Source organism: Anneissia japonica, unplaced genomic scaffold (genome assembly GCF_011630105.1).
Source record: "Anneissia japonica isolate Jap-2015-1 unplaced genomic scaffold, ASM1163010v1 scaffold288144_len532060_cov191, whole genome shotgun sequence".
NCBI classification, from domain to species: Eukaryota; Metazoa; Echinodermata; class Crinoidea; order Comatulida; family Comatulidae; genus Anneissia; species Anneissia japonica.
Window position 1 is genome coordinate 480,645 of NW_022734328.1, and position 11,223 is coordinate 491,867.

An 11,223-nucleotide genomic window follows, 5' to 3' on the forward strand; every position below is an offset into this window, starting at 1 on the left:
TATTTTTTTATTTTTTCCTGATGATGACATGTTGACACATCAAAACATGAAGTTAATTTGATGCATACTGCATTCGTAAAACATTAAATGTAGTAAAAGACAGCTACAAGATTGATTTGTTGAATTTTCATTTACCTTTTGTATATGAATCTCCATCAAGTTCTGGCCTCTCTCAAGCTTCACTGACTCATCTACTTCTTCCATTTCATCATCCATCTGTAAAGGAATTTGAAATAAAATATTTTTAAAAAATCTGCCACGAACCTTAGTAACATCCAAGAGCAGAACTGGTTGGGATCAGAACAGCCCCACCTTCATAACGTAAGCTCTGTACGCACTATTTTATGCGTCAAATTTGTGTGATGTGCCCATATATGGGCATGATGATGTCATATTACCCCCCAAATATGGGCATTTCACATTTATTTGTTACAAAAAAATGATAGTGTGGACAAAACTTTAGTTGGAATGTCATCCTGAGAATCTGGTGACAAATATGTTTGAAAATGACAATGTGTAGAGAGTGAGTGTGTTCCTTGGAAAAAGAATGTCATGTATATTTTTATGTGACAATATAGAGAAAGTTGAACCTGAACAAAGGTATATGGACAAAATGATCTGATAGCGAAATCAAAATTGGTCAGTCCAACATCATGATGCCATACTGTCAAGTGAATCACCATATACTACAAAGTCATTTGCTGTATATCACTAACTTCAATTTTCCTTAGCCTGATCCTCTCACATTTTTTTGATGGCTCACATTTTCAATTCAATTCCAACTCTATCCCTATTGAAAGTTAATTATTCTTTGTAATCACTTGTGGAATGACTGAGACACTGTGGATTGCCTAATTTAGATATTTGATGTACTCTAGAAAGGTGAAAACAAAACTTCACATAAAGTGTAAAAATATCAAGGTCATATACGTGTCAACGCCAACCAGTGGCAACGGAACTAGAGTGAGGTGTGTGACAATGCATAAAAGAGTATGGGAGTGGAAAAAGATGGGACAGACAAAATAAAATAGTTGGTTGTTATGGTATATATGGTAAAACCAAAGAGAGCCATCTGGCATGTTGTACTGAATGTGGGTTGGAAACATTGGAGTTTAATACAGTAGGTGTGATATGGGAAGATGGTCACGTAACCTTCATTGATTATGCACGACCATCTTAAATTTGTTGTAGAATTTTGGAAACGGCCACAGGTTGGGAAAAGTTAGCCGTGCTTGCTGCAATAGATCATGTACAGTATTGTCGCACATTAAAAGTAGGCGTACATTTTAGAGTGATAGCCGAGCAAATGGAAATAAACTACACTAGGAAAACATCAGGAAATACAGTAAGAACAATTACCTCACTGTTTGTAACACGTAACGTACGCTCAATTGTTCATCTGATCTGAGCAAATCAAGAGTGTAAGCAGCTTTTATAATTGGACAACTTGATGTACAGGTAGTATCGTGAATTACAAACAGTGTCAATGGGAATGCTCATGTCATCAAATTGATGTCACAACAATCTTTAATTATTTTTATTTTGGCCTGATTATAATAATTTTAATGTTTGGCGGCGTAAAAGTAACAGGAAAGCTTCAGTAATTTAAACAATGTCCCCACACTGCGCACTGCAGCTCTAACTTGCATCTCAAACAAGAGATACAAACATTTTTCTGTTCTCTATTTTCACTTACATAACCAACTTATCACCTATTCCATTTCCATTTTTCGAATCTTTGCCAATTCTCGCCAGAGGACGTTACGGGAACATTGCGTCTAGGCAAAAATAATACAATTTCTTGAGCTCCAATGTGTCATTACCTAATACGGTACTTTACAAAATACTTACCAAGACTTCTGCATCTGCTATCTTATACTGCTTAGTGCCATATGCTATATCTCTGAGTTGGCGCTCCAATTTCTACATTTCAGAAAAATTATTAAAACTTTATCGATTCTAAAGTTTCAAATATTTATTTTCAATGAGAAATGGCTGATTTTGAATTACCAATAGCTCATATTGAATGGTCAACAGCTCACTCTGAAATAGTCTACAAGTTTGTTCAGCAGGTTAATTGTCAAAATGTTTACCAATTTAAATGACCACTATCATGAGTGCTGTTGCCCATTTGGGTATAATGTAACTAATCAATAAACTATTCTAAAATAATTTTAGTCTGAAGACAGTCATTAATAGTGTAACCTCAAAGGTCAACAGTTTCCTCTATACTTTCATTTTCTTCTAGTTTGGCATCATACTCTGTTTTGTACTCTTTAAGTCTATGAGTGCTATTTTCAATTACCATTTTTGGGTAGAACAAGATAATAATCAAACTATATTCTAATTATTATTTGTCTGTAGATGGTGTTTAATATGTGTAACCCCAGCAGTCAACAGTATCCATCATACCTTTATCCTAGCAGCTCGGATGTCCAGTAACTGTGAATACTCTTCTAGTTTTGTGTCATACTCTGTTTTGTACTCTTCAAGTCTATGAGTGCTGTTTTCAACTTCTGCCTGGTAGTCTCTGTTGATCTTGTGTTGAAGTATCAACATGTTGCGTGTCTTCTCAAGTTCATTGATGGTGTCTGCATGCTCAGCCTGCAGGGTTATCACCTGTTTTTTCAAATCTGAAACAAATGCATATAAGTGAGTAATTCAGAAATTTTAACAATTTCTTCCTTGCTAAAATTCAATTGTATTGGCAGGCAAAAGCAATCACAGTTTGTATTGTCAACTTTTTAATGTTTAAAGCATCGCTTCATAAATAAAAAAAGCACTTAAGACTCACATTTTCCACCACTGACATGCAGCACTGCTGAAACTGACTGCAGTCTTTTAAGTGGAACTTAAAAAATCTCTACCTTATCATTATTATTATGAACTTAAATGGCTTTTAAATATATCATCTGTGACAATCTTTTTTTTTTAAACATTTTTTATTTCAAATTTTGGTTGAGCCCTTAGAACCCTCAGCGGCCACAGTGCAGCTCCAATAGTACATTTGCTCTGTCTAGCCTAACTCTCATGCAAGAGTTATCGAGGAGCCAAGGAATCAACTCCAATCAAAATCCGATGCTAGCCAGCTTTGAACTAGGGTCGAGGAATGTTACCTCTTGATCAAAAGTTCAGCTCAACCATAGATGACTTATTATTTGGTTTAAGAAATGGGAACTGTATACAAGAATCACATTCTAAAATAATAATAGCAAATCCCAATTGTTCACTTAAATCTCACTTAAATGTTGAATTATTAAGAAAATACCTAATGGAGTTATATAACTCAAAGATAGGAGTGATTACATTGGCCAATTACAAAATTACACCTACCTCTGTTGACTTCCTCATCAACTCTCTCAAGAAAATCAAGATCCTGGCTGCCTTGCTCTTTTCTCCTCTAAAAATATGAATTAAAAAAAAATAAATCTGAATAATCACTTGACAGACTTGTTTGTTGTTACCATCAGGATTCGAACCTAATACAATATTACTATGGTTGAGTTGTTGTTACTAAGCTCCAGTAGTTTATTCACTCAGATTTATATACAACACTTGGTTTCTCAAGGTATTACATAACATATGGTGAATAGTTTTGAAAATAAAAGATATGAACTTTTATATTGTAAAGCATAGCAAGATACTGTACAAAAAAATTAAATAAACTTTAAGCCCATACAAACAATACTCAACAAAATAGAGGGGAAGGTTAAAGTAACATACACAGAATCAAACATGACATTAAACAAGTTACAAGGTAAAGATGATTTTAGTTTCAGATGTACTACTTTATATATCCACGTCTAAACAATGCATCAACTTTAACCATAATATAAATCTAAATCCTAAAAACTAGTATTCAATCATTTTGTTTCCATGGTTCTTTAGTGTTTTATTATGTTTTTACTTTGATTATAATATATTTGATTGAAAAGAATTTCCATTTTAGTTTGTGCAACCGATCAATAAATTTTGATTTGATATGATTTAAATTGGAGTAGAGCTGTGTATTGTTTATTGAGACCTTGCTTTTAACTAACAACAAATCCATTTGCCATGCCTCATTATAATGGGACTTACTTTACAGTACATCAAATAGTTTTATCTACCTTGTGGTGGTATATCACTTTTTAAAAATGATTTAGTTTTTAGTTCTGCTTCTATAATGAAAAATCTGAAATATTTTGAAATTTATCTGTAACCCAGCATAAGTAAAGTAGGTCAGCTTGTTATTAAGCCGTGTGTTCTTTTGCAAATACATCATTCACATTGGTCACAAGCAGTGGTAGTACCAGTAGGGGGGTCAGGGAGGGAAATTACTCTCCCCCAAATCGGACAGGCCTGGAACCCCAGTTGTCTAATGATGGGGTCATTAGACCATTTTTGGGCCATATTAAGCCATAAACCCTACCAGGTATTTTTATTCCGGGACACTGACCCTAGTCAGCCCTTTGGTTCAGACCCCTGTCGGACATGTGAAACCCCTGTCGGCAAATTTCTGGAGCCAATAAATTGCTAGCAACTACAAATTAAAATTAGACATTGACCTTCACCAGGATAAGTGCTTCTTCAATCTCAGCAAAGTCAATGGCACTTTCTTTGTTGAAGAAACGCATCTTGTCTTGCAAGTCGTCCAACTGCTGTTTAACTTGAAAATGCTTGATCTGCAACTCACGGAAATCGGTTTGTAGCTTCTCATGCGACTCTAAATCAGGTAGAATACAGGTAGAAAAATGAGTCACTTAATTGTCTCTCAACACCCGATATACTACAGTTCTGACTGACAGGTTTTTAAAGGAACATGGTGGGCCACGAGGAGAGCTGTCCCCACCCACTAGGGAAAAAAACAACTCACATAATATGTAATAATAATATATGTAGCCTTAGAAAACCTAACCCCTAAATTGTCATAATTTGAGCAATGTCCCGACCACGCCCACTTACAATCACATCAGGTACTACCAGGATTTAGAAGCCATCCTTAAAAAGCTATGATACACACGTAAAAGCCAGATGAGTCCAACATCTTTCTATTCTATACTTTGTGTTTAATAAGGTACAGTATTTTAATACCTTTCCCAGATGAAATGCTTACCTCTCTCCTCTGTAAGTTTGTCTAGAATTGTATTCTTATCATTGAGATCACCCTTCAGGGTAGCCTCAAGTTGAGCTATCTGTACTTTAAGTTGCTTTTCATTAGCTCTATACTGCCGCTCTCTCTCGGCATCAAAAGCACTGAAGGAATAACAAAAGTTGGATTTAAATTTACAACACCACACAAATGTACACAAAAAATTTATTTTGTATTAAAAGTTAATATATATTCCATGTATGTCAATAAATAATAGTTTGTATAAATCAGACTTTTTACTGACAGTTTGAGGTTTTGCAACGGAATGGAAATGAGAATGTAGCGTGAACCACTACACAGCCTGTTAACAGTTGATGAGGGTTTAAATTCTATATATGACAGTTATTTTAAACTTGGGTCCTAAACATAATTTTCTACAAACCTGTTCAATAATTTTTCATTAGCTTCTCTGAGGATCTCCTTCTCTCTCTCTACATCTGAAATTCTTTCCTGAAGCTGTGAAGAAAAAACGGTCAAAAGACAATTCATTTTTAAAACAAAGGACTAAAAGATTTTTGAATATTAAAACACTGGATAAAAAAGTGGTATTAATACATTTTTTCCACCAATTTTTAATATTCAAAAATCTGCTATCTTATTAGTTCCTCCTGATTATTTCTCTTCAAACTTCCCTTCAATGTCTTAGCATACATTCATTTGTAAATATATCAATTTCCCCTTCCTAATTTACTTCCTACAATACAAAAACAATTAAAAAAAAGGTGAAACGAGTGACTGTACGAACCTCGGCTATTATCCGCTGTGAAGCGCTGCCTTTCTTAAGCTGATTCTGTAGGGTTAGTACCTTATTTTGTTCGTTCTGCACAAGCTTGTTTTGTTCCTCAATTTCAGACACCATCGCATCATGACTCTTCTTTACTGTTTTCAAATTCTGAAGAGAATATTCACATATTGGCTCAATTACTTTTTATAAATGTAATTTGCATCCAACAGCTAGAAACTTGCCAATTACAGGATGAACAATGCTTTATATGCCAGTCTCTTTATATGGCTTAGGAGTGGAGTTATTTTTAGTCTAGGAAAAAGTCCTTCAGTCACGGGAATTGAACCCAGGACCCTTAAATTAAAAGGAAAGCATCCTAACCACTATTAGCTATACAACTCCACAGTGGCTATCTTCTGATTTGAGAGATACGCAATACTTAACTATCGCTGTTTTTACGTTAATCTATGGTGTAACTAGTGAGATGTTCGCACTGTTCAACTAATGTATGCTGAAGTAAATTCACACAAGATATAGAACTTTGTACTTGTGCATTTTTTACAAGGCTTGTTTGTTATTGATCAAATCTTGGCCTGGATTCAAAATCACTGATGCATGACTGTCCTAACTCAGCAGCATACACTAGTGTGGGGTTGACTTGAATTATTATACGCCAGTAATTGTTCGTTATTAATAGTGTTCATAACCCACAAAGAATATTAAACTGGCATACCATGTTGTGTTTGAATATTGCCAGAAATTCAAGGTTGTGAAATGAAACAGTATACAAGAACACTAGTCTGTTGTTTGCGGTTAATAAATTTGTGGGAACGACAAAATGACAAATATAAACTATCAAATATTGAATCAATTCTACCATAAAAAATGCATGTAATAATGCTTACTTCTTGAAGACTTGCAAATTGTGTTTGTAGTGCTGTTAATTTACTGGATTTGTCTTTTAATTCCCTCTGCAGTCGAATTAATTCTACATTCTCCTGGATATTAGACCTGAAAATAAAATTAGAACATTTCAACTGTTACATTTTGAATATTATTCTGTTACATTTAAATGGTGAATATTAATAATAGTAAAGAAGAGTTAAATAAAAATTCGGTTAACTAATACCCGATTCACACGTACAAAAATCTTACCAAATGTAACCAAAAGTAACATTTTACGGCACGTGTGAAAGTACCTCCGTGTAATATCCTTGTAAAATCTCGGAACGTCTCGGTAATCTTTACCGGCCTCGCTGAGGCCGGTAAAGCTTCCGAGATGTAACATGGATGGATCTGCGCATGCGCAGGTATTTCAACACAACAACAATCTACTGTTTCACAGGGTTCTTTGAATTTTCTTCCTTCTGTATACGATTCTGATCCACTAGAAATAGATAGGCCTAGTTTTTCTAAATGATGAATGAATTACCCTTGTTATTGATGTTAATTAGTAATGGTAAAAGAAGTAGATATACATAAAATGAACGTCGGGATGGTGTTAGTACTATTACTAGTATTACAAGAGTCCGAGACAGAAACGTTGGAAACTATGCCTAGTTTAGTAGTAGTAGTACAGCAGTTGTTAAGGGTATTGATTGCTTCAAATGTTTACTGTGATGGTGAGTTCAACAGTCCATCTGTGACAGGGGTTCTCAACTAGGACTAGGCTAGACCTATATCGCAGTAGGGGAAAAATGGTTCATTGAATAAACACTGAATAAATTTTACACAACCTTGGCATTACCTTACCGACGCGTGTGAATGCCTTTTATATCGGTATGAATAACTCGGGAGATCGCTCGGTTACAATTTGTTACTTTTTGTTAAATTTAACTTCATGTGTGAATCGGGTATTAAAAACCAGCTTGTAAGACACCTATGAGCATTACAGCGACTATCTTAAAGGTCAATGATATATTTACTTCAAAGCTAGACTCATCCTTCCATGCGTCTTGAAAAAACACCCTGACACCTCCATCATTGATTGGTTGTTTTATGTAGCAAGTTGAGATACTTTCAATTAATACTTGGAAATCTTCCTTTATATCTTTCTTTCGATATATTGAATTGTTATTTTAGCTATTTTTGTCATTATTACAAATACGAAATTTGGAATTAGAAATTTTGGCTTAGCCGCTGGGGACCTACAGCAATCATAGTGTTGTGCCAGTATCACATGTCTCCTATCATGCCCAACTCCCTCTCATGCAAGGGTTATTCATGAAGCCAAACGATTGAATCCATTAAAATCTGACACTAGCCAGATTTGGACAATGGTCTTCAGTCCAAGAAGCAGGAACTTACCTCTCGACCAAAAACTTCCCACATACTAATGAGATATTACATACAGTAGTACTAGGTTATGTTGTCAGCTTGTGAAACTGTGATTTTCATGGGTAATATGTTACAGTGGTTAGTACAGGCAACATTGGGTTAATGATACGTGACAATGTCACCAGTAAGTATGACGTCATATTCACTGTGAATTTTCATTAGAAATTAGATATTATTGAATTAGGCAATTTTATTCACTGTAACATCATAATGACTGTAAAATAGGAAACATGTTAGATATCTTCATGATCCTGTTCATACATTATCATGGGTAGTAATGCCATAGTTCTTAATGCATAATAATAATAATAAATCATAATAACAAAATAATTATTATAATTTTTAAAATATTAAAGTTGTATTAAATTTCAAATTATATTGACTTGTATAAAATATGAAGCCTCCTTATTGACTGACAGACTATTTAATCTTCAATCATGTAAGTTTGCAGCACTATTATATATCCTCATTTAAAGCATAGTTTTAGGAATGTTGATTAGGGGAAAAGACATGCACATGTGCACTGAAAAATCAACAGCAATATTATTATATTTTTAATTATTAAATGGCCTAATAATTCAGTACATTGTATTAAGTTGATATTCTGAAGGTGAAACATAAGTAAACCAAATGCAAACAATTATTTTTGATTATTTATAATGTATTGCAAAGTGAGTTGTGCTATTGTGAGAGTGGTGCAGCATTCAGATAAAGACAACAAATGAATAATTCCAACAAAATACACACATTATATACATCCACTTTATATATTAAAAAATCGGTATCATTCGACATTCATTGAGGGTGAGTCAAATGGCCTGAGCGGTAAGGCACAGCCACCGCTTACAGCCTTAAAATAGGGCTGGTTTGATCCACTCCTCACCCAGGGTTCATATAGTAGAGCCACGTCTTTTCGGATAGAGACTTAAAATGGAGATCCAGTGTAAACATCCAGTTTGTGTGCACTTTAAATAACCCACTGCATCATTTGGAAGATAAAGAACCACCCCAAAAGCTATGGTTCATTTTAGCCCGTCGTTGTGGAACAATGTGAAAATGTAGCTACTATAAGTGCCTCTTTATGGGGGCTAGGTAGTCATGGACTACACCCATTTTCAATTCAGCACAATGACGCTGTGAGTTATGGGTTATTCTCCTATCTCAACTTTTTATCATTCCAAAAATAACTTCTTTACATTTCGTCGCTCACATCACGAACTAACACAATCAAAGTAGATTGTGTTAGTTTGTGAAATCACAGTAGCACGTCAAAACGAGCTCGTATTGGTTGTCAAGCAATTTTGTATTCTTTACCACACAAAAAGTCCTCAACAACAACAGCGCGTATTTTGACGCGCTTTTTTGATTTCACGAACTAACACAATTGAATTTAATTGTGTTAGTTCGTGATGTGAGCGACGATTTAAAGGCTAGACTTATTTCACAAACCTGCTGCCCATCAATAATGAACACCAAATTTGTTGTTACATGCATAGGAATTAGCATATCAGTTCATAATATTTAATAATTGTGTCTCCCTTTTGAATTATTCATATTAAGACAAACAAGGGGTGGGACATAAAATGTCAGTGCATAATACTTATCATGCATGTAATATTTATACTTACTTGGCTGTGCGTCTGTAAAGAGTGAAGCACATAAAGTTCATTTATTATTAAACATAGGGTGTAAATGGACATAAAAAAATGTACTGTATAATGTAAATATTGAAGGCACCTTATTTCTTATTACATCCAAAATAGTGAAGCAAAAAAGCACAAAAAGGAAAAGATAAACACTATTCCATGTTTGTAAACAATTAATTTACATTGTAAAAATGAGAAAATTATACTACAAATATTGACATTTTCATATATAGAATAAGAACTTTCATTGTTCTTGTGAAAGTAAATGTATAAGAAATTACTTCAGTTTGGCAAACCATTGAACTCACTACTAGTACACAGTATAAATATTTTTTTTTAAAACAGTAAGAGAACAAACACAGGTATTTATATTAGTTTAAAAAAAATAAAGACTAACCGTTGACCTTGATTCATTGTCCTTTTCAACTGCAGTATCTCATCATCATGTTCTAATTCCCTTGTCTGGAGCTACAAAAAAATTGATATGAGAAGGTAAACAAAAATATTTATAGTTTTTGGATTAGCATTTCAACACTGAATTTAAATGTCCTATTTTCTTTTGGAAACCCAATGCTATGCTGTGTTGGATTGGATTTATTCGGTTTGAACACCAAGGATAACACACAAAAATCCAAAGACTTATTTCGAGTGGGGTTCTTCTGGCGGTGATCGGGCAGTACATCAGGAGGTAGTCCCTTACTTATTTCTAAAGAGAGTAATATACTGCTTTGTTGAATGTGCACATGGGCCATATTGTACACACCACCAAAGGCTTAAACGTCTCATCCGAAAGACAGTGCACTTTTTTTTACACTTCCATTTTAACTCTCCAACTGGAACACAACGAGAGCAGTGGAAACAATTGAACAGGGTATCAAAGGTTTAGCAATGGATTTCCATAGTTCAGTGAAGACACAGTGGCTACCACCAGTTCAGCCTAGCAAGGTATGCTGCTGAACTATAATCCACTCCCTCTTAGGTTTAAATCAATACCTGCTCTTGTAGCATCTCTTTGTCATCCTCTAGAATGTTTATTTGGTCCTGCAACTGGCTTATAAAATCCTCTCTGGAAAGAATAAATACATAAATATATAAAATCAATAACAATAAACTTTCTTAGCACTTTCAAGATGTACTGGCTCTTCCATTTCAAAATTAGTCAAACTGAATGTGGGGTAGATGGGTATGTGTGCTGGTATGTGGGGCCAGACAGGTATGTGTCTTGGAATGTTGGATAAAATGGGTGCGTGTGCTGGTAATTGGGGCTAGATGGGTGTGTGTGCTGGTATGTGGGGTTAGATGAGTGTGTACTGGTATGTGGGACTAGATGGGTGTGTGTCCTGGAATGTGGGACTAAAATGGTGTATGTGCTTTTGGGGCTACAG

General features: G+C 34.7%; 1 protein-coding gene across 5 annotated transcripts in view; it reads right to left on the bottom strand.

Annotated features, from left to right (window-relative positions):
- LOC117116364 (protein fantom-like) overlaps nucleotides 1-11,223 on the bottom strand; it is a 45,000-nt gene that overhangs the window by 18,087 nt on the left and 15,690 nt on the right. For 4 of the 5 annotated variants that reach the window (XM_033260382.1, XM_033260387.1, XM_033260386.1 and 1 more), the window contains exons 8-19: nucleotides 10,832-10,904; nucleotides 10,236-10,306; nucleotides 9,821-9,832; nucleotides 6,761-6,866; nucleotides 5,877-6,023; nucleotides 5,514-5,587; nucleotides 5,096-5,235; nucleotides 4,548-4,705; nucleotides 3,334-3,400; nucleotides 2,413-2,633; nucleotides 1,852-1,923; nucleotides 136-216 (exon numbers count right to left, since the gene is read on the bottom strand). In XM_033260382.1, coding sequence (XP_033116273.1) covers nucleotides 136-216; nucleotides 1,852-1,923; nucleotides 2,413-2,633; nucleotides 3,334-3,400; nucleotides 4,548-4,705; nucleotides 5,096-5,235; nucleotides 5,514-5,587; nucleotides 5,877-6,023; nucleotides 6,761-6,866; nucleotides 9,821-9,832; nucleotides 10,236-10,306; nucleotides 10,832-10,904 — 1,222 coding nt within the window. The remainder of the gene's footprint in view (nucleotides 1-135; nucleotides 217-1,851; nucleotides 1,924-2,412; nucleotides 2,634-3,333; nucleotides 3,401-4,547; nucleotides 4,706-5,095; nucleotides 5,236-5,513; nucleotides 5,588-5,876; nucleotides 6,024-6,760; nucleotides 6,867-9,820; nucleotides 9,833-10,235; nucleotides 10,307-10,831; nucleotides 10,905-11,223) is intronic. The other variant, XM_033260383.1, reaches the window with a different exon arrangement.